This window comes from Nyctereutes procyonoides, unplaced genomic scaffold (genome assembly GCF_905146905.1).
Source record: "Nyctereutes procyonoides isolate TBG_1078 unplaced genomic scaffold, NYPRO_anot_genome, whole genome shotgun sequence".
Taxonomy (NCBI): domain Eukaryota; kingdom Metazoa; phylum Chordata; class Mammalia; order Carnivora; family Canidae; genus Nyctereutes; species Nyctereutes procyonoides.
Window position 1 is genome coordinate 38,310,812 of NW_026575133.1, and position 20,840 is coordinate 38,331,651.

General features: G+C 47.0%; 1 protein-coding gene across 6 annotated transcripts in view; it reads right to left on the reverse strand.

The window, feature by feature from the left end:
- Positions 1-20,840, reverse strand: part of AGAP1 (ArfGAP with GTPase domain, ankyrin repeat and PH domain 1) — a 533,866-nt gene that overhangs the window by 173,534 nt on the left and 339,492 nt on the right. For all 6 annotated transcript variants that reach the window (XM_055346220.1, XM_055346218.1, XM_055346217.1 and 3 more), the window contains exon 11: positions 11,058-11,226. In XM_055346220.1, coding sequence (XP_055202195.1) covers positions 11,058-11,226 — 169 coding nt within the window. The remainder of the gene's footprint in view (positions 1-11,057; positions 11,227-20,840) is intronic.

Consider the following 20,840-nt stretch of genomic DNA (forward strand, 5'->3'; position numbering starts at 1 on the left):
TTTCTTCTTATTTCCTAAAATGCAGAAATAGATCACTTTGTTCAGATTTCTCCCTGTTCTGATTATGATGCCAAGGGTGGGGGTGGGGGGGAACAATGAATCTTTTTTTTTTTTTTTTTTTTTTTTGTGGTACAAATGTCTTTAAAACTTACCTTGCATGAAGGACGTAAATTAGGAATCTTCCGAAAATCTCAAGTAACAGATCAACTCGTTGTTGGACGTGAGCGTCAATTTTTCTTAGCGATGGCCACAGAAATGACGTGATTTTTATATTACACGTCTTTCTTATGATTTCCTAACCATGTTCACACTTATTCCATAATCTTCATGATCATTTTACATGCACAACATCTCACTGATTTAATGCAGACCATATTTTATGCTGCTATTTTCTTACTTTTGGATAGTTTCGTTTCCAATTCCTCATCAGTGTAAACAACACTGCAGAGGACATCTTCTATTTAGACATTGCCTTAGGATAAAAATCTCAGGAGCGTCATTCCCGAGTCAAACAGCATCAGCATCTTTCTGACTTGTGATGTTGGTTGCTGATTTTTCTCAGGCCATTGGCCGAAAGAAGATGGAACCGGGCATCTTGAAAACAATTCAGTTCATGCTTTGTAAAACGGATGGAACACTAATGATGATGACAATAATACGGCCCATGTGGCTGATTGATACAAACATCAAATTGCGTAAAGCGCTTTGTAAACCGCAAAACCTTTGTGGGTATTAGCTGTTATTAACTTCACCAAGGGTGAGTTTTCCTTTTCTCTACAGTTTGTTTTTTAATAAAAGCTTAAGATGGTGATACTGCTAATTTTGTTGGCCTTTAAAATCTCCAAGGTCTGTCTCCCTTATGTTTTTCTCGTGATGAGGTCTCCTCGTGTGCCCCCTGTGCACGTCTGCATTGTGGCAGTCATGGTGATGATGCACGCTCTCGAAGGTTTCCTGAGCACCTACTGCACCGACCAGTAGGCTGGCGCTGGGATGATGTGATGACACTCCTACCACTCCAGGTCTTCCAAAATACCCAACGTGTTACGACCAGTTCTGCCCAATTTGTCAGAAGCACCATTTATAAAAGGAAATAAGGAAATGAAATCATGAGCTTGGGACATGGTGCCAGCGGTGGATGAATGGTGTAACCAGATGGCGAGGAAAGGATGGCGAGCCGGGGAACCCGTGGGCCGGCTCACACCCCGCTGCCGGGCTGCCGCTGCTGCCTCCTGAGGATGGATGTAATCTGGTATTTGGGACAATTCAAGATGGAAATAGTAAGCACGTCAGAAGGTAGGCTCTCACTGAAGTGATTATATTTAGAGATCAGTCTAAATATTTATTCCGAAGACAGAGTCTGTGTTTCCCAGTTACTGTGAAAACAATGCCTGCTCTCTGCATCTTGGCCACTTCCACCTGCTTCAGGAACACTTGCTACTGCAGACTCAGAGGCGCTTCCTCACCCAGGGCGTTCACCGAGCTCGTGTGGCCACCACCCGCTATGTGTGCGGGTTACACAGACGAGCGTTATGCGCCATGCTCGATGACGAGGTACGTTACACGAAAAGGAAAATAAAACTAAGGGTTTTCTTTAAAGCCACAAAACATGGTTACAAGGCTCACGCAGTAACGTCGTGTAGAACACAGAGCCCGAGGCGTCCAGAGCTTGGTTCACTATACTCACAACAACTACAACCAACGTGGTTTCTTCTTTTGCTATGGACGACATGATACGCACAATAGGTGTTTTGCCCAAAATCCATCTTGAGAGCAAGGTTTCTCTGGCTGCCAGCACATTTACTATCCCTTCAGGGAGGAGACTGCCGTGCTCATGGGGGCCTATGCTAAGAAGCGCTCACTTCTTTCTCTCTGTTCTGGGCCCATGAGGTCAACTCTTACAGAGAAACTATAGTCGTGGTGTGGATGTGGGCTGCTTGACTGTGGTCAGGATGGGCCTGGCTTTCACCACTCACCAGGAATATTCCAGAAAGACAAGTGTTCCCTATACAAACAGTAACTACCAAACACTGGGCCACAAGGTTCGGACACGCAAATGCCAGGGCTACTCTGAAAATTCTCTGCCAGCGTGGGGATGGGAATGCAGCAAGGAGGCCAATCGTGGGCTTGACTCTAGCACACAAGGGCTTTCTCGAGCCTCAGGCCAGCACTCAGCCGCCCTCCTGAGGGCTGAGGTCCTTCTCAGGGCCTGTCTCTGCTCTGGCTCTTCCTGTGCCGACCACTTGGTGGTCCTGAAAGCATCATGAGAACGGCTGAAGCACTGCTCTTCACTGGGCACACATTTCTGAAAGGGGGCAAAGAGTTTCTAATGCAACTTTTATTTCCTTATGGGGATATGTGTCCCCGTGGCGAAGGACAGTGCAGGGTCCCTAGTGTTTTTAACGGAAATCATCAATGGGGCGCCTGGGTGGCTCAGCCAGTCAGGCATCTGCTTTTGGCTCAGGTCATGATGTCATGATCTCGGAGTCCTGGGTTCGAGTCCTGCATCAGCATCGGGCTCCCTGCTTGGCGGGGAGCCTGCTTCTCTCTCTCCCTCTGCCTCTCCCCCTGCTCGTGCTCTCTCTCTGACAAATTAATACAATCTTTAAAATAAAATAAGCTGAGATCATCCGGATCAAGGTGTTTTTTTGCCAGTCCTTACAGAAAAGAACACCCCCCCTTAGAGTTCAAGTAACTGAAGGCGGTTTCCTTAAACTGGAGAGTGTGCTTCTGTCTGACGCCTGAACTACCCCCCAGGGGTCCTGCCCACACGGTGCTACGTCACAGGAAAGCGAGGAGCGCTTCCCCTCAGTGGTTTCCCTTCCACGTCACTTGGTGGGCGACGCTCAGCAGTAATGACTTAATGATAAAAACAACTGTGAGGTCACGAAAGCAGAAAGACAAGTTAACGGTCTACACCTCAAAGAGCTCGCGGTTTCATGACGGAAGCGACGGAATGGACACTTGCCTACACGTCAGTGGGACAAACGTATCCACGCGGAAAGAGCGGGCAGCAAGGATGCGCTTCTCACAAAAGCTGAAGGTGCTGAAACTCCTCTAAAGAACCGTAACTTTGGGGCCTCCTGGTTTCAGATGCAGCCAACGATCTGACGTCTGGGTCCGAGCAAACCCCCCCAAACAATGGGTTACGAAATAGCCACCCGACGGCCCCGGTAAAGCCCGGTCCCCAGAAGCCGATGAGCACGGGATACGGGTTTTTGGCTTCTCTCTGAGCAAACCCATCCTCGACCGGCCAGGCTTCCATTTGCCAGCGTCCTACCGGGCGGCGGCACCCAACGTACGAACCGGAGGCTTGACGTCGCGAACCAGGTCCCAAGTGCGCGACGGGAAGGGGTGACCGAGGCAGAAAGGCGCCCCCTCCTCCCCGGGGGGTCCCCGCCGCGCGGCCCACGACCCGGGAGACGCACGTGAGCCCCACGCCTCGCCCCGGCCCAGGCCCAGGCCCGGTCCAGACCATCTGAAACTAAACAAAGAAAAACTTTGTTTCTAGGAGACAACAGCGGATCCGGGTTGGATGTCGCCGCTATTTATTTATTTATTTTTTAATAGCTATTACCACTGTAACAGCAGCTTAGCGGCTCGGCGTCTGCAGTGTGAGCAGTTTTGATAAACAGCCTCTGCGGGCCACACAACGGGGATAATGTATCCTTAAGTACCGCCAATGAGCTGCCATTCTGCACAGCCAATTACTTCTGTGCGTCTGTCACTCAAAGGAAAAATGGCTGAGCCCATTAGATCAAACCTTTGTCACTGTTCCTAATGCACTCTTAGGCCTCATTAATCTCCGGGAGCAGCAACAGAGCCGTCGGTGTCTCATTGCCCCCCCCGAACAGGCCCACGTGAAGCCTCTCATCTCTCCCCCAAGTGCACGGCGTTAATCAAGCTCTCCTTATTACCCCAGTCCCTGTCACGGCGGAGAGCGCGCTCCCTCTTAAATGCTCTCATTATGACCCATCTTTAGAGCCGGCTAAGTGGAAAAAAAGAGAGAGGGAGAGAGGGAGAAAGAGGACGGGAGAGAAAGAGGAGAGGAAAAAGCAAGTCCGATCACATTAATATTCATGACAATAATTAGTATTCTAGGTCACTGAATATTCATGCTATTAGTTTGGTTTTTTATGGGTTTGCTGGATGTCCTGATTACTGAAGTGTGGAGGCAAACAGCATGGTTGAGACTTTAGATGTCGACGGCGGTTCAATGCTCCAAACACATCGAGATCCCCGCCCCCCACCCCCTGGAAAATCAGCCTCAACCCTCCCGGCGGCTTTAATATTTTGAAACCGCTGGGGGCCCGGAGCGGGGGGGGGGGGGGGGCGCGGGCGAGGTTTCCCGCTACAAAGGCCCACGCGTCGCTCTGCTTGGGATAAAAACACCGTCACCGGGCCAAATGCCCAACAAAGGCACACTTTCGGGGCAGGGAGGTATCGGGCATCTCGGAACAGAATGTGGCAGTTTGGGAAGAGAGACGGGCGTGGGAGGGGGGCACGGAACGGGAGCCCCGTGCCCACGGACACCCCGGGAAGTCCTGCAGAGCATCTCTGCCCGCGGCTGCCAGCATCGCAGAGGGAATGCTGTTGGGGAGGAGGTGCACGGGCTTATTGTGTCCAACCCACGATGGCTGCACACGGGCGACAGAAACAACAGTGCCTGGCATTAAACAAATCTACGCAAAATTTCTGTCTGCTCTGAAGCTCCTGCTTCCTTCTGTTCACCAGTGACAAGCACCACGATAACCGTGGGGCCCCACAGCGTCCTGGAGACTCGCCCTGGGCCACGCTCCCAAGAGCCACGGCAGGTGCATCTTCCCACCGTAACGGTGAGGAAGTGGATGTTCACAGGGACACCCGCACGAGGTCCTAGGACGGGCAAGGTGGGATGCAATGTGGGGTTTCTGCCTCCCAAGGCCCTACTGTGGATCATCACTGTTTTCCTGTTGTCTACCTGGACGTCAGAGTAACGTTCAGACCTGACACGACTCTGTTCCATTGCACGTGGATACAATTCTATCCAACCAGCCTGGCTAAAAACTCGCATCAGAAGATACTTTTGGCCACGTGACTGCCTTCCTGGGAAGTATGCCTGAAGTCCCCATCGGGCGGATTCTCCAAAAGGTGGCTTCTGGTGAGGATGGTGACGTAGGTTCCAAGCCACAGTGGTGGGAAGGCAGATACTGGACATCCTGAGCGAGTGGACTTGGAAGAGAGAGACGTGATGGGGAAAGGGGATTTGACCAGGCCTCAATAAGTGTCTTCTGGAGTCTTATTCTTCCTCTTTTTTGCTGGAGTAGATGCTTAAGCAAATTTTTCAAAAAGTCATTTGTTTTTGTATCCTTGTATGTCATTTAAAAAAAATTTTTTTTTCTACTTTCACACAGTATTGATGGTTTGGCCCCGCATTGACATCTAGGTTCAAAATGACTTGTCCTTAGAAAGGAATTCTTCCATTGTCTTTTAGCCTCTGGTGTTTGCTCTGAGAAGCCCACAGGCTGGAAGGGTTCCCTCCCTGAAGGTAAGCACCCAGGTCTCCTCCGATCTGGGACGCATCCTGGGATTGTGTGTTTACGGAGCCTCCTCTCCCTTCCAACTTGACATGGACTCTTCCGATGGGAGGCACCAACATGTCCTTCATCGCCTCCAGCAGGCTTGCTTCTGTCACATGTACGGTCACCAACAGCACCCTGGGCCATGTTCTTCAGAGCATTTAATCTATCTACTGAATTTTTAAATTTCTAAAAAAATTTTTTTTCTTTTTAAATTTTCTTTTATAAATTTTTCTTTTTTTTGGACTCTTCCTCCATAGGATTTTCATATGACCTTTAGTTTGTTTCACTTTATGAACACAATAATTAATCTCTTCAGTTTTCCTCCTTCCCCAAATATCACTCTCTTTTTTCTAGGATCAGTTGTCCTTTTGTTTATCTTGGTTCCTCTCATTTTCCCCGTTGGTTTCCACAAACGCCTTGGTTGCATATCCATGAACGAGAGCCGGTGGGTCCATGGGGCTCTCCTTGCAGCCTTCGGGTAGACGCGTGGCCCATGTTGAATGGTAGGTTCAACGGTGCAGGGCTCGTGGGCGGACTGGTGTGCCTCAGTTATGTCCCTCATGGTCCCCACCATTTACTTATGTCTCTCTGTGATGGTACCTAAGTTGCTCCCTTCTCTCTCAGCAACAGCATCCACATTAGATTGGAGGTGGGCACACCAATGGCTGGCTCTTCCTGAATGCGTCCCTCAGCCCACCCTGCCCGATTACACAGCTGCCTGATGGGAGTGTGGGCCACCCCACCTTCCCTGTGGCTCTTCTGCTCCACTTAACCTGTGATCCCCCAAGGGAGACCCGGGCTCAGTTATCAGTACACAAAGCAGCTACTTCGATGTGTTTTTCCTCCTTTTCCCCCCAAGCACAGGGCAAAATTTGACATCAAGATCATCACACTTCCAGCATTTCAATGTATGAGATGGAGTCAACATTCTGAGTTTGGGGAAGCACCTCCCAGTACTGGGAAGGACAGAACCCCACCCCCTCAACCAGTGATTTTCTAGCCAGTTGCCCCCCCCCTTTGTCCCTTGAGCATCGATCACCAACTCCAATGGTCTTATCTGTTTATCTTCTGACCCCTCCGCCCCCTCCAGAGTGCAAGGCTCCTGAAGAGAGGACCCTGTATGGCCCCTGAAACTCCAGAGCACTAATTGGGGCTGAGCAAACATACTGCCGACCCAGTAATGATGGTACATGAACGATACAGGAAGCAAAGCAGTAGGTATCCAAATCATGAAACTGGTTGGTTCGCTAAAAGTCAACGCTAAAAGTCAACACTGATATACAATTAGGCACTGTAATCTTTGAAATGTGGGATGCATTATGATCATATACTAGAAAATCAAGAGAAACATCTGAATTAATATCCCCACTAACAAGAGTTTAGTACGATGGCTGGACACACACAAAAATAAAAATTATGAGCTTTCTTATTTCTTGCAAAGTAGATGTGATAATAACCCTCTTCTTCCCTTACCCCCTCCGGAAAAGATTAGCCTCCCATTTCATCAAAAATTATAAACTAACAGAATGGATCAACATGATACATCTAAATGAAGAAAAGTGCCGAAATTTTACAGAGGGGTATATATTAGGTTTGAATAAATTGGGCAAGACTTGTGTTCCAGGACAAGAAACTCAATACAGTAAAGACATCAGTTCCTCTACAGTTAACTGATAGATTAAAAGCAATGCCAATTAGTCACAATGAGATTATTTTTCAGAGGAAGGAGATTTCAAGTTACTCCGAAGTTTACTGGAAAAAATAACTGAGTGGCAACAGCCAAGAACAATGATAAAATGAGACAGTAATATCATTACCAGATATAAAGTGAATCATAGATCTAAGACATTGTGGTAAATTCATAATGGTAGAAACACAACGTGGAGACAGTAGGTCAACTGAATAGATTCTCAAGCCCAGCAACACAGTGATTTTGATTAAATGAGTTAGTTGTACAATAAAGGTGACACACACAGTCGTAGTAAACAATTCAACAGAGAAAGGACAATTAGTTACCTATTTGAAAAAGGAATTTAATTAGATTTCCTACTGTGTATAATTGACCCAAACAAATTAAAGGTGGATTAAAGGCTAAGTATTTTTAAGAAAGAAACAACAATAAAATTGTAAGACTCAGAAATACGTATATATGAGCTGTGATCTGTTTTCAGGATTATTAAAGGCTTTTTAGTCACAGAATTAAAAGACCGATGATGTCATTATATGTCATTATATGTATATATTTTTGATCAAGTATTAAAAAGGGACAAACCTCCATCTGTAAATAAGACCATAAAATTTAAAACGCAAATAATAAAGTGGGGAAATAACTGCAGAACACATTATAAAGTGTTAATATCTTTAACATATAAAGAGTTCTTATGTATCAAGAAAGACAAGCCTGGTACAAAAATGGGAGAAGATACATCTAAACAATTGCAATGTAAGAAATACCCGTGATCAATAAGCACGAGATGGTCGGTCTTAGTACTAACTGAGGAAATTCAAGTAAACAAAGCCTGAGATATTTTTATTGCTCGTCGGATTAGTACAGATTCCAAAAATAACAGCAATGCTAGCAAGTTTGTGGGGGTAAAATGGGTATTCACTTTAGAGATGGAAGGTTATTTGTATAACAACTTTTCTAGAAATCAATTTGCAAATGCATATCAAGAATCTTGTAAGTGCTTATATCCACTGACTGAGTCGCTTTGCTTACAGACATTTATTCTAGGACAGTAAGAAGTGTTATGCCCAAGGATTTAGGAACATGCACGTATCACATCTATGTAAATGAGAGAGTTACTAGAAGGGAAGGCACAAAACAGTGACCTGGTCCAGTAACTGAGATAAAAAAAACAAGTAAAAAGGAAAAGCATAAAAAGAAACAAACATCTCTACATCGACTTGGGCCTCCAGAACAAAACAGCAGAATTGAAATGAGCTGAGAAAAAAAGGCGCGGTTAAGTAGCACGTGAAATTCTTTGGCAAACAGTGCGAAATATAGCTAAAATAATACCTATTCTTAGGTAAAAGTCCATGACTTAAAGCAACATCAATTTACTTCAAGCTAAATTCACTGTGTTGGAACTCTTCCCGTGAGAGGGCATCCACGGACAAGGGAATGGACGGCCACCCGCCCCTGACGTCACCTGCACGCTGAGACAAGGGTGCCATGTCTCTGGCACTGTGCTCCTGAGGACGTCATACCCCCACTTCCACGCCCCTACTTGTGACCTGAAAGGGGGAAAATCAAGCAGGCTCCCATTAAGAGGAATTAACTTGGCTGATGGTTGGAAGAATGTACTGTCATGAGCTGTGTGAGCATGGAAAGGGATCCCGGCACGGCCCCAACTCCCCAACTCTCCCATCCCCCCAATGCAAGGGCATTAAAGAGAAAGAAGTGGGTGCTGAGATGCTCCTTCTCCTTAAGCCGAGGCCCAGGACATAAGCTGTCCCATGCACAGGATGAGGTTACACAGCATCTTCTATTTTCTTTTTACCAAATGTTACATTTTCCTTAGGAAAACAAGGAGTAGCTCAGCAGCCAAGATTAAAAAACCCAAACGGCAAACATAACATGTCCAAAACGTCCTCATATCCCTGAGACGCTTCTTCCCTCATCCTAGTACAGGGCAAATTCCCGTCCTTTTTTACACCCAGCACAGGCACCGCCCGAGCCCTGAGCCTGCCCCACCTCCTAGGGTAGAGCGGACACATGACCCGGCCCCTGGGCCTTCAGGTCCCCTGTGCACTTCCCTACCGTAGCCTGCTGCAGGGCACTGCATTTACTTGTCTGCTGTCTTTCCTCCCCACCAGAGGGTGAGATTCTCGAGAGTAGAGATGATGTCTTCATCTTGTGTGTCCCCAGAGCCCAGGACCATGCCTGGCATACATCAGAAATGCCACAAATGTTTGTTGACTTGAATAAATAAATAAATGGATGGATTTGACATGGTGGGTTAGAAGGGAAAGTGGAAAATAAGTTAGTTTTAAGGTGTCTCCCTTGTGTGTAGGTTCTGGAGATGAGGGACTCCATTCCACAGCATACACAGCTCCTGGCACAGAACAGGTGCTCAACAGATACTTCTTGAATAAATTAATAAATACAAAGTAATGGAGACATTAGCTTTTCATTCAATACAGAACTTCACCCCCAACCCTCCCCCCGTCCCCGCCCCCGGCCTTGGACACTCCTTTGCTCTCTTATCCCAGAGTTAGCACACCATCCTGAAAAGGGAGATTTCATGTATGTCTTAGAAGGAAGGTCAGCAGGTCCTCAGAGCCCTTATCACCATTCAGGAATGAACTGATACCTCCTGTAGCAGAAAGCCCAGTCTTCTTTTGATTTTTAACAACAGCTCATGTTTGCATCGTACTTTATGAGTTTCCAAAAACTTTTTTATGTGTTATCTTACCTGTCATCACATCTCTGTCACATACGCAGGCCAGGCAAGATGCACGTAATATGGCAGTAAAGCTTGGCCAAGTTGGCTGTCCAACGCCACTTGGAATCATGAAGTAGACCCCAACGGACCCCAGTTCTGGCCCCTTTCTACTACCCTGCTTTCACCAACCAGTGCCGCGTATGCCACAGGACTGTGGGGTCGGCACCATCCCCCTTTAAAAGCACCTGAGATCTCAGAAGGGAAAAATGCAGCATGTTTAAGAAGCAAAGACATATGCCAGAAGGTACCACAGGACAGTAATTTATTTTGTGAAGACTGGATGTAGGTCAGAGAGAAGAAAGGGACTTTCTGCTGGAGAAAACAAATCCGTGTGTTGAAGGGTGTTAGAAGGGGGACTCAGGCCTGTTCTCTGATAAGTAATCACTGGACGGTCAAAGCCAGAGGGCAACCATTTGCAAAGACTCCTTCACAAAAATGAACCATGACATTTTGAGTGGCCTGCAATTGCACACAAATGCCAGGGATTTCTAAACACATCTAGGTTTGAGAAAGCATTTTCTCTGATCCTGAATTCCTGAATTAAAGAGCAAATTCCCTTTTCAAAACAGAGTAAAGAAAATTAAAGTTGTGTACAACATAAAACCAAGAGAATTTAAAGTTTAAGTCCACTGGTTTCGTTTAAATCTTGCTCCAAATAGCTCTTCCGGTTTTAAACACTTGGTCACTACAAATACGTGTTAATCCTTGACACTTTCACAATTCATTTACGTAGTTTTAGTAGGCTCTTAAATCCTCAATCACATGTCAGACTCTCCTTCCTTCCAACTACACACCTCTGGGAAGACCTCGTGGTTTGGTTTGTGCAATCGTGACTCAAAATGGCGCCACGCGCTGGCTGGTGGTCACGGAACCACAGGCGTAGGGGGGAAATGACCACCCACAGAAGAGACACCATTTCTAAACCTGAACGTACAATGTTAATGGCTCAAACCTCACTTCACCTCCAAGGCTCCGCACTATCCTGCGGTGACCAGTGGCATCTACCGCTGCTGTCACACTGGATTCTTGCGCGCGTCTGCCGTGAGCTTACCTGAATTTGGTGAGATGTGTAAACTGCTCATGTCCTTGGACAGGCCGTTGGTTTTAGGGCTGGAGATGGGCGCGCAGGCTGACGTGGCTCGGGGTGGCCTCTTCCCTGGGACTTTCACAGTGGTTCTCAGAAGATCAATCTCTTTACCATGAACATTCTGCATGTAGTCCTGTTCAAAATGTTAAACATCCAAGAGAGATTAAAAAGGAGACCTCATACAATCTAGGACACAAGGTTCTATCAGACGCCACGAGTTGTAATCCCATGACCTTTCCACTGTGGCGAGCACTTTAAAAATAACGAGGTTTTGATCTGTCTAGTATGGTGGCATCATCATTACACTGAAACCACAGCCTCCGTGTCCTGAACTAACCCAGACCCTGGAAATGCAAGGAGACGCAGAGAATGCCTCCATCGGGGGGATGAGAAACCAGCTGGAGAAAATAAGTGTCAGTATGAAATCGTATTTTTTAAACTGCTGCTTATTACATAGCACATTAGGAGCCCAGGCTCTTCCTCCAAGTTTCAGGTAAAATTCCAGGCAGTAGGAAACCGTTTTGTAACGACTGCTCTGTCTCAGCAGACGGCAACACCACCAGGCACCTAGAGGAGAATGAAGCTGTCTGGTGGGAGCTCAGGTGGAAACTAACTATAAGGTCAAGCATTTCACTAAGGACCAGGAAGTGCCCAAGGGGTTGGCGGTGTGGTGTTGAGCGACCACGGAGCTCATGGAAGGATGTGTAGTAGCTGGATGCTGAAAAAGAAGAATTTGAGTGCTTGGTTCTCAAGCATTGTGTTTCTCTGAGTGGTTTACTGAACCCGGAAAAAGTGTCTTGCTGTTCCCCTCGTTCGGCGGTAAATGACTAGCAGGTGACAGGGAACCGCAGCCTAGGCTGACAGTGATGGTCTGTGTGGAGGTCACCTGACGTTTCCATGTGGAGTAAAATTTCATCTAAGAGTTGGATGCTGAGCGGGAGAACAGAAGCCAGGGGGAGGGGCCTACTGCTGAATTAGGAATTACCGGGCCTCCAAATGCAATTTCTGGGCAAAGTGTCCCTTGTCTCCACAGACATGAAATCAACCTCGCACATCAAGAAAGGACGTATTCTCAAACTCTTGGATAAATAGCGTCTTCAGCGTTTTAAGAGTAAATGTGAAATGGAATAAACAGTCCTTCCTCGGCAGAACCTTGACAGATTCCTTTTACAACATAGAAGGGAAAAGCCGAAAAATGCGTAGTGAGCATAAGCCACTTAGTTCTTAGGCCACGTAATTCTAGAGCTGCCCAACGAACCAGCGTGTGAGCTGCAAGGGACCCGGGGAGGTTGGAAAAGGGAGGTGTTTGCTGGTGACTGCTAGCCAACAGTCCAGTGATGCAGAGAGAACCAGGTAAGTTCTAGAAGCAGAGTGTGAGGGACAGAGGCCCCAGCCAGTCTGTGAGATGAGGAAAGTCTGCCAGAGCGTGTCATGGAAGCCCGAGGGGGAGCCCAGACAGAGGCGGGGAGGCTGAGACGAGGATCCCAGTGGCTTCTGGGAAGCAGGCCACAGATGGTTTAATTGCGGGATGATGTTCACATTCTACCGGGTTGGAGGGGTTGAGAAGCAATTGTGGGCTCATCAAACAGCAGGACGACCGCTGACAGAAGCCAATCACACAGAAAAGGAAGCAGAAGCACAAGATTCCAACCCAGGAAAGGAACCCAAATGTGGGGCCTCAGCACAGAGAGTGCAAGAAGAGGTGTCTTCTCTCCGCCGTCTGCACCACGGAGGGCCAGCCCTGAGTGTCGAAAGCAGAGACCTCACCCCGTAACATAAGCACGTGCCAGGTGGAGGGCCATACGGGAGCCAACCTGGACCAGGAAAGAGGATGCAGAAATTCTCAGCAGAGGAGGAAGGGCTGGAAGAGGGACCAGAATGCGAGGGCATGGCCACGCTGGGAGACACGTTCTGACGGAGAAACGTGCAACTCGAGAAGGTTTAAAAAGCACCAGCCCAGGAGGAGAAGATGCTACAGGGTCTCTAGTGACTTCCTAAGGATAGAACTCAAATGGTCAATTCTTAGCAGAGAACAAATGCTCAAAAGGCCACACGGGGCTGGAGCCAGGAGGAATGTGAGACTGAAGACCACGGGAGAAAGGAGCCGCAGCTGCACCAAAGTGGGGCAGATACAGACCAGCTCTTCACTGGGAGTGGGGAGGCTGGGCCTCCGTCAGCAGTGGCTACACCATCCAGAGGATGGAATGGCCTCCACGAATCTGCTGTCAGCCGTCGCAGCCGGGAGCAGAGGCCCCGATGCACCCTGATCCTGCAGGACAGGCTGGCTGGACTTTGCCTCAGTCATCTCGACAGACCCAAGCCTCCACAGTCAAGATGCTTGGGAAACTCCTCAAAATACAATCAACTGTGAAAGAGCTATGGGTTTGAAAGGACGTGGCTGAAAGACACAGCAAGTTGTTACCATTAAATTAGGTTGAAGGCTAAGACGGACTGGAAAAGATACAGGGAACCTCATGACTGAGCTCGGGGGTGTGGAGGATGGTGAACGAGAAGCACAAAGGACAAAGGAAGGGATCCTTGGTCAGTGGAGGGCTGAGGGTCAAGGTCACTTAAACACAAAAAAGGTTGTTTTTAAACATCTTGAATTTACTTCCATTAATACCCACCAAACACAGGCCAAGCTAAGCTCCGACATCAAAGTTAAGGCTTGTTCGTAATGAATTCATGCTCACATAGTTACTCTTTCAAAAATATCAACTTGCTATAACTTTCTTCTTTAATGCCAATTCTTAACAAATTAAAATACAATAACAGGAGTGTAATTGAGCATTTATTGCTTATGGGCTCTAAAATGAGGCTAATCAGATAGTGACTAAGCCCCAGCGTGGGCTCTTTTAATAGGCATGTTTTAACATACAATAACCAGGATATTTTATTTAAAATTATTATAGAAATGTACCAAGTGTCTGCTCTTTGGATTTGAACGCGGCAAGGGAACACATTTATCTCTGGCTCAGCATGGGCCAGGGAATCTGTTTTCTCGCTTGAGTTGGGCGCCGACACTTCAGAGGAACTAGATCTAAAAAAAAGAACCAGGATATATAAACTCGGTGATTCTTGTAGTGCAAGCCCCTAAGATTCTTGCAGTCCTTACAAAATGCATTTCCCAGTCCAAAAAAGCCCTTCAACGTGATGCTTCAGAAACAGGTGGAATGCAAACATGCGCGAGCATGCGGCTTCGAGTTTCTCCCGAGAGGGAAACAACACTGAGTTTCCTGTTTTTGAAAGAACCCAACCTTTCATCTCACCCCAGCTTGGCACTTGAGGAATTAAAGCTAGGACCACTAACCAATGACGCCTCCTCTGAAGTGGGACGCGCAGCCCTACGAGGTCTGAGGTAGGGACCTCGCTGGGTGCAGTAAAGACAGCAAGCTTGATTTTGATATGCAAATGGTGCAGATACTACCCTTCTCGTGTTCCTTGTAGAAAATGCTGATCGATGATAAAAGGGGAAAAAACCCTTTAACAAGGCATGAGGGTAATTCAAAGCCAAGTACTTTTAAACAGCACTTAACAAGTCCCTGGGGCCCACTCAAGAGCCAGGCCCCCCAGAGGTGCCATCTCCTGCCCCTCAACAGCTTGAAAAAGTAGTAATTGCAAACCTATTTGCATTTTTCTTCTCAAGTTGTCCAGGCTCGCCGTGCGGATTATTTTTTCCAAGCAGGCGCTGGAGCAAAGGGACCCGTTGCTGAACGTGCGGATAGCTTGGTAACTGTGCGCCGCGTCCCCCTGCAACCCCACTCTTGCACCTTTGCCATCCCTTGTTTTTTACCTCTCGCTCCTAATTATGTTGCATCTATTGCCGTACACTTAATTAGCTGCATTAATGTGATTTCTTTTCACATAGTCAAGCAATTAAGAGCTATGATTGAGTTTCATTCAATTAGCCTCAACAAACATGCTAATTGACGTCCCAGATGCAAATGAGGTGCAATGAGAGAAACCTGCTAGCAATTGAGAGCCGTGTCAGGGACCCACAGCTTCCAGCTTGCTGACAGAAGCACGGCTTAAAGCGGCTCCCACCTTCTGGGGGGCTGCCTTCAGAGAGGGCCGTGGAGTCATTAGTGCCGCGGTGTATGGGATCTCCCCGGATACCGAGAATTAATTGATTTGCGGCTGCACAATCCTGTCCTCGAATCTCCCGGTTACGCGTGACCAGGACCTGGAGGTCATCAACCGGCTGGCGCCGGGCTCCGCAGGGAGAGTAAGGAAGCCCTCACCCGGATGCCACAGGAGGCTACTAATGCAGCCCAGGAGCGCTCCCCAAAAGTGCAGAGGGAAAGGTGTGTAGTCCTGTCTTGGCCGTCTCAGAGCCCTCTACGTGCGTGATGGCCTATGTGGTTCTCAGTAAATGGTGAGTTCATCTTAGTCAGCTCTGGGGCATCTGGCGCTTGGACTTAAGCTCAAAATACAGCAATCCATCAATAGTCCCTAAAAATACTCTTACTATATTGATTCTCACTGCCTCCCATCCCGACATTACCTTTGGCTGTCTGCTGAAAGATGGGTCTGCTTGATGTGTTCACGGGGGTACCGAAAGCAGTTAACAAGATCTTAAAGCCAACCCCAAATGCAGAAGCGGTATGACTGGCATCTCAGAATGAGAGCATCTGAATTAAGACACGCGGCTTTGAGACTCTACTCTCTTCAAGTACAGATAATGCAATCAACGCTGCTCCGATTTTACCCATACTTTTTAAAAAGTATGGAGACTCGTTTTCATAATTAAATGATGCGGGGGGAAAATCACAGGTTTTTGTTCCAATTAGGGTTTCCCAGTAAGTTCTGGTTTCTAATTGCACATAAATGCTTCGAAATTTACTATATTAACACATAAATGTATTTTGTCTAGGTTAGATCACCGTCAGGACAAGCTGATACTTGCTGTGGCCAGTATTTCAGATTTTTCCTCTTTGCATGACCTGCTTGGCAGTTCTCAATAGGGTCCCCGATGCCCTATCCAGGGGTTCACGGCTTCGGGGCTATTTTCAACACATCCCAAGATACTGTCTGCCTCCTTCAGTGTTGAAGTTTGTTTTTATGGTGACGAAAGCTGCTGGCCAGAGCACGAACCCAGGAGTGGAACCCAATGGTACCAGCCCCTAACTGTCATTATCCACTGCCACGCTCTCTAAATTAAAAAAAAAAAAAAAAAAAGGAGTTTCACTGAAGAATGTTCTTGGATGCCTGGGTTGCTGGGTCAATGAAAAGTCTGCCTCCGGCGCAGGTCATGATCTCAGGGTCCTTGGATTGAGTCCCACATCAGTCTCCCTGCTCAGCGTGGAGCCTGCTTCTCCCTCTGCCTCTTCCTGCCCCCAGCTTGCATGCTCTCTCTCAAATAAGTAAATAAATGAGAGAGAAAAAAAAAAGGCAACTACTGATTCTTAACCATTTCAACCCTGAGTACATATGCATCTTTTTAATTTTCTGGGTAATGACATGACAAGCACACGTGGGTATCAGTGCCACACTCAGAAGCTGTCTGTCCTGCTGAAACATACTTCTGTGATTGTTTGAGTTGCAAGCTGAACTAGCCACATTTTTGTCAGGACACATTTTTACTCAAAAGAATGACTATGTCAGACATTAACTATGATTATTCAGTCTTGGGCCTTCGGCAGGTATTTTCTTGAAAATGAACAAAGTGAGCACTGCAGGAAGAACAGTGGACAGTATCTGTAGCTAGCGTATAATTTGAGCTTCCAGTGAGGATGAGAATCTTGGCAACTTGTATCTCTCCCCATGAGCCTGACACTTTCCAAATACTGATGCTCTTTCCTGACAAGATGGGCAGTGATATAAATGAAAGTAGCTTCTGGATATTCTATGATGAAAAGTGTCACCATTTGAAATGCAGCGTACCTCTGTTAAACAATATTTTTCAATTATTTACTTATTAGAGAGAGAGAGAGACAGTGCACACATGTACACACACACAAAGAGGGGCAGGGGGTAGGGAGAAAGAGAGAATCTCAAGCAGACTCCTTGCTGAGTGCAGACCCCAATGCAGGGCTCTGGATCTCAGGACCCTGAAATCAAGACAAGTTGAAATCAAGAGGAGGACACTTAACTGAATGAGCCACCCTAGGGTCCCTAAGCAGTATTTTTGAAATGAGCTATGCATGGTGTCACATGGAAGGATGAAAGGTCATTTAACCTGCAAGATGGTTCAATGGATTTTCACTGAGCAGAGAAGGAAATACTTAGTGATACTGTTTCAGGTCCCATGCTGCATTTCTAAGTTATAATAAACTGTCACGTGTTGCGTCTTGATGTAGCGTCCAAAAACAACATCCACAGTAGATCTAATGGCTCTTAAAATCCTCCTCCCTCTTCCAGCTAAATACCTGTATAAGGTGAGGTTCTCAATACACTTTAATCAAAACAATGTATTGCAGCAGAATGAAGCAGATGGCAGGTATGACAATCCGGCTCTCTTTTATTAAGCCAGATATATCAATGAGCTTTGGAGAAACAGTTAACACAATCCTACTCTTCTCAAGATTTCCCTTCGTTGTGCAAAATGCATTTTTCCTAAAAATGTTATTTATGTAATAATATTCCCTAAGGGTGGTTGATCACGCTTTTAAATAAATTATATGATTTTTCTTAGTTTTGATTTCTAACAAGGTATCAATTAGATAAAACCCACAGATGGGGGATCCCTGGGTGGCGCAGTGGTTTCGCGCCTGCCTTTGGCCCAGGGCGTGATCCTGAAGCCCCAGGATTGAGTCCCACGTCGGGCTCCCGGCATGGAGCCTGCTTCTCCTTCTGCCTGTGTCTCTGCCTCTCTCCCTCTCTTTCTATGTCTATTATGAATAAATAAATAAAATCTTTAAAAAAAAAACCCACAGATGGGGTGCCTGGCTGGCTCAGTTGGAGGAGCGTGCAACTCTGAATCTTGTGGTTGGGAGTTCGAGCCCTATGTTGGGTATAAAGATTACTTAAATAAAAAAACTTAAGAAAAAAAAAAGATATAACCCATGGAAACAAAAATCCTTTGGATTCCTCGGTAATTTTTAGAAGGTAAAGGAGTCCTAAGGCCAAAAGGCTCAAGAACCACTTGTCCAGTTGAATGTTCACAAAATGGCCAGGGGCTACGAGTGCACGTGGACTTTACACATGCAGCTGGGGGAAGGCAGCAAGGGCCTGGTCTATGCAGAGAGAGTAGAGATGCTCTTCAGATTTGTTTGTCTTTTCCTGGAGGAAAGGTTTGACTCATTCTCCTGATTTTCACTATATTTCATGAATGTCCAGGTTCAAAGAGGGACAGTAGTTTGTATAAGTTCTATTTTTAAAAAATCCTTACTTCTAGGCTCGGGGGAAAAAAAAGTATGTAAGAGAAGCCATTGTTAGATGCACTGCTATTCCCAACTCCATTTAATACTATTTTCAAAGGAAACTAATCTATAAAGAACACATAATACCGTCCATTCAAAGAGACTAAGCAAGTGTTCGAGTCCAACATTTCTGAATAATAAACAATAGGCTCATCTGCAGTGACAGGCACAGAGGAAACCGACGCCCTAAAAATACTATGAAAATATCGTAAAACTAGGAGAATCTTCTGGCCATGTCCTTTCAGATCACATAACTCAAAAGAAGACAATCTCTCCTTCTCTCCAAAGGACCAGTCACAATAGCGAGGTAGGAGGCAGCTTCAAAGTAGAAAACCCTAGGAGAAATGATTTTTGTTTCCCCAGACAGCCAACAGAATTCCAGGGTTTCACTTTCGGAGTCGCCTTTGTAAAGACCGCTCAAGCAACGCTCAACGTGACGTGCGGCCACCGCAGGAAGAAGGTAACCCAGCAAGGTGGACGTCTACTGGTGGCCGTGACAAATGCTACAGCAAATCCAACAGTTATGACAGGTGGTTCCTCGGTGACCAGAAACATTACAGGGCCCAGTGACCACGTGATGCCTGGCAGGGCGGTGGGCTGGGCAAGGATCACGGGGAGGGGGGCATTGGGGTGACGCGCGTCACGCACCGTGGAGGGCTCCAACACGCGGTCACGGCCGACCTCTGCGGCGGCGGAGCACCCACCACGTGTGGGCTGAAGTCCAACGTCAGCCCTGGGGAATAGGTTATTATAATATAAATCAAAACAGCAGAAAACTCCAAATTGAATTATGAATATACTTTTTGCTTCCCGATTGTCTCGGTCTTGACTGACCTAGTATATTGAGCTTTACACTGCAAGAAAGATTTTCCTCATTTTCGGTTAAATTGAATATTACCCAGTTGTAACCCATGCGTGCCCAAACCCAGCCCGCACGAAATGAATGCGTCGGGGATGAAAATGGCTTCCTGTCCTCGCGGTCACCGTAGGCCTCTCCCGAGGGCAAGCCTGAGTGAGATTTCACCGCGCTGAACTCCGAGGGGCAGGCCCCGTGCCTCGGCTCTGTGAGTACTTTAATAAACAATTACAGCTTGAAACAACTGGACCAGCAGCCGGATCTGGGAAGTTCTGAGTGAGACAGGAACGCTCGTCATAGTGATATTAGATCTGAAGCTCTTTAAAACTTGAGACTTCTTGGGGTCCATCTGCTAGAAGAGAGCTCTTAAAGAAGTGGATTTTAAGACAGAAGAGCACACAGTCTGTCCTGGGGGGTGGGAGTGGGGGTGGGGGTGGAGGCACTACTGATCGTCATCCCTGGTCTTCCACCATTTGACCCCGTGCAGGACAGCAATCTCCCACATCCATGGTCACCCACCACAACACTGGAGGACGCACCGTCACACCTGTCTAGTTTCTTCTGCTGCCTTGCTTTTATAGGACTTACTCTGTTTCCCTGATGTTACAGCAGCTGAGGTGGCCTGCGGTGCTTTGATCAGATTCATTTCCCACAAAGAGCAGTCAATTAACGTTCTGGTTTCCTTCCTTCATTTGGAAGTCTGCAGAGGACAAAGTCGGCTTCCTTGTGGCCCGAGTTACGGCCGTGGGGACCCTGCCCGGGACCCAACCTCTGGGATTCAGCAGCTGTGTGCTTGGGGCCTGCTGCTTGGTCCCTGTTTCCACGTCTTTAAAGCCAGGAAGATGAGCAGTTCCCACCTCGTGGGACCATCTGAGGATGCTCGGAGTTCATGTGCGAACTGTGTACGAGGGAGCCAAAGCCCTCCACAAACGACAGCTCTTTCTACTGCTGTCCAGTGAAAATCCTGAAATCTCTGCCCCCTGATTCTGTGTGGGCATTTCCTGAGCTAAACATGTTGTTCGCACCCGACAGGATAAGCCATGAGGGGTGACCTGCAAAGCGACTTTTCACTTCCCAGCACAGGAAAAAAGAATTCGTGTCCTCTTGCAAACGTGTGACATGTTCTACTTTTAATTTTTCTCCCTCTCCTCTTTCCATCCTTCTTTTTTCTTCTTCTTCTTCTTTTTTTTTTTTTTTGGTGGGGGAGGCAAGTACACAGTAGTCAGACATTTTTATTGCAAAATGCCGTCTGGAAAAGATGCAAAACAAAATTGCTAAAATGCAAGGGAGAAAAATACGGGGGAAAAACAAAAGGCCCCCTTCCCTTTGCTTATTGAGTTCAAAGGCATAACATGCAGCACCCTGCAGCAAATGGGAAGCCACACTAATTTTAAAGCCATAAAACGCTATCAAGTGCCCTGCGGGGCAGGACTACACTGAAGCTAGTGGCACCTAAATAAGACATGGTTCATTTACTCCGCAGCTTAGCCTAATGTAATCATCAGCGGATTTTCGCCTAGAGTTGTAACA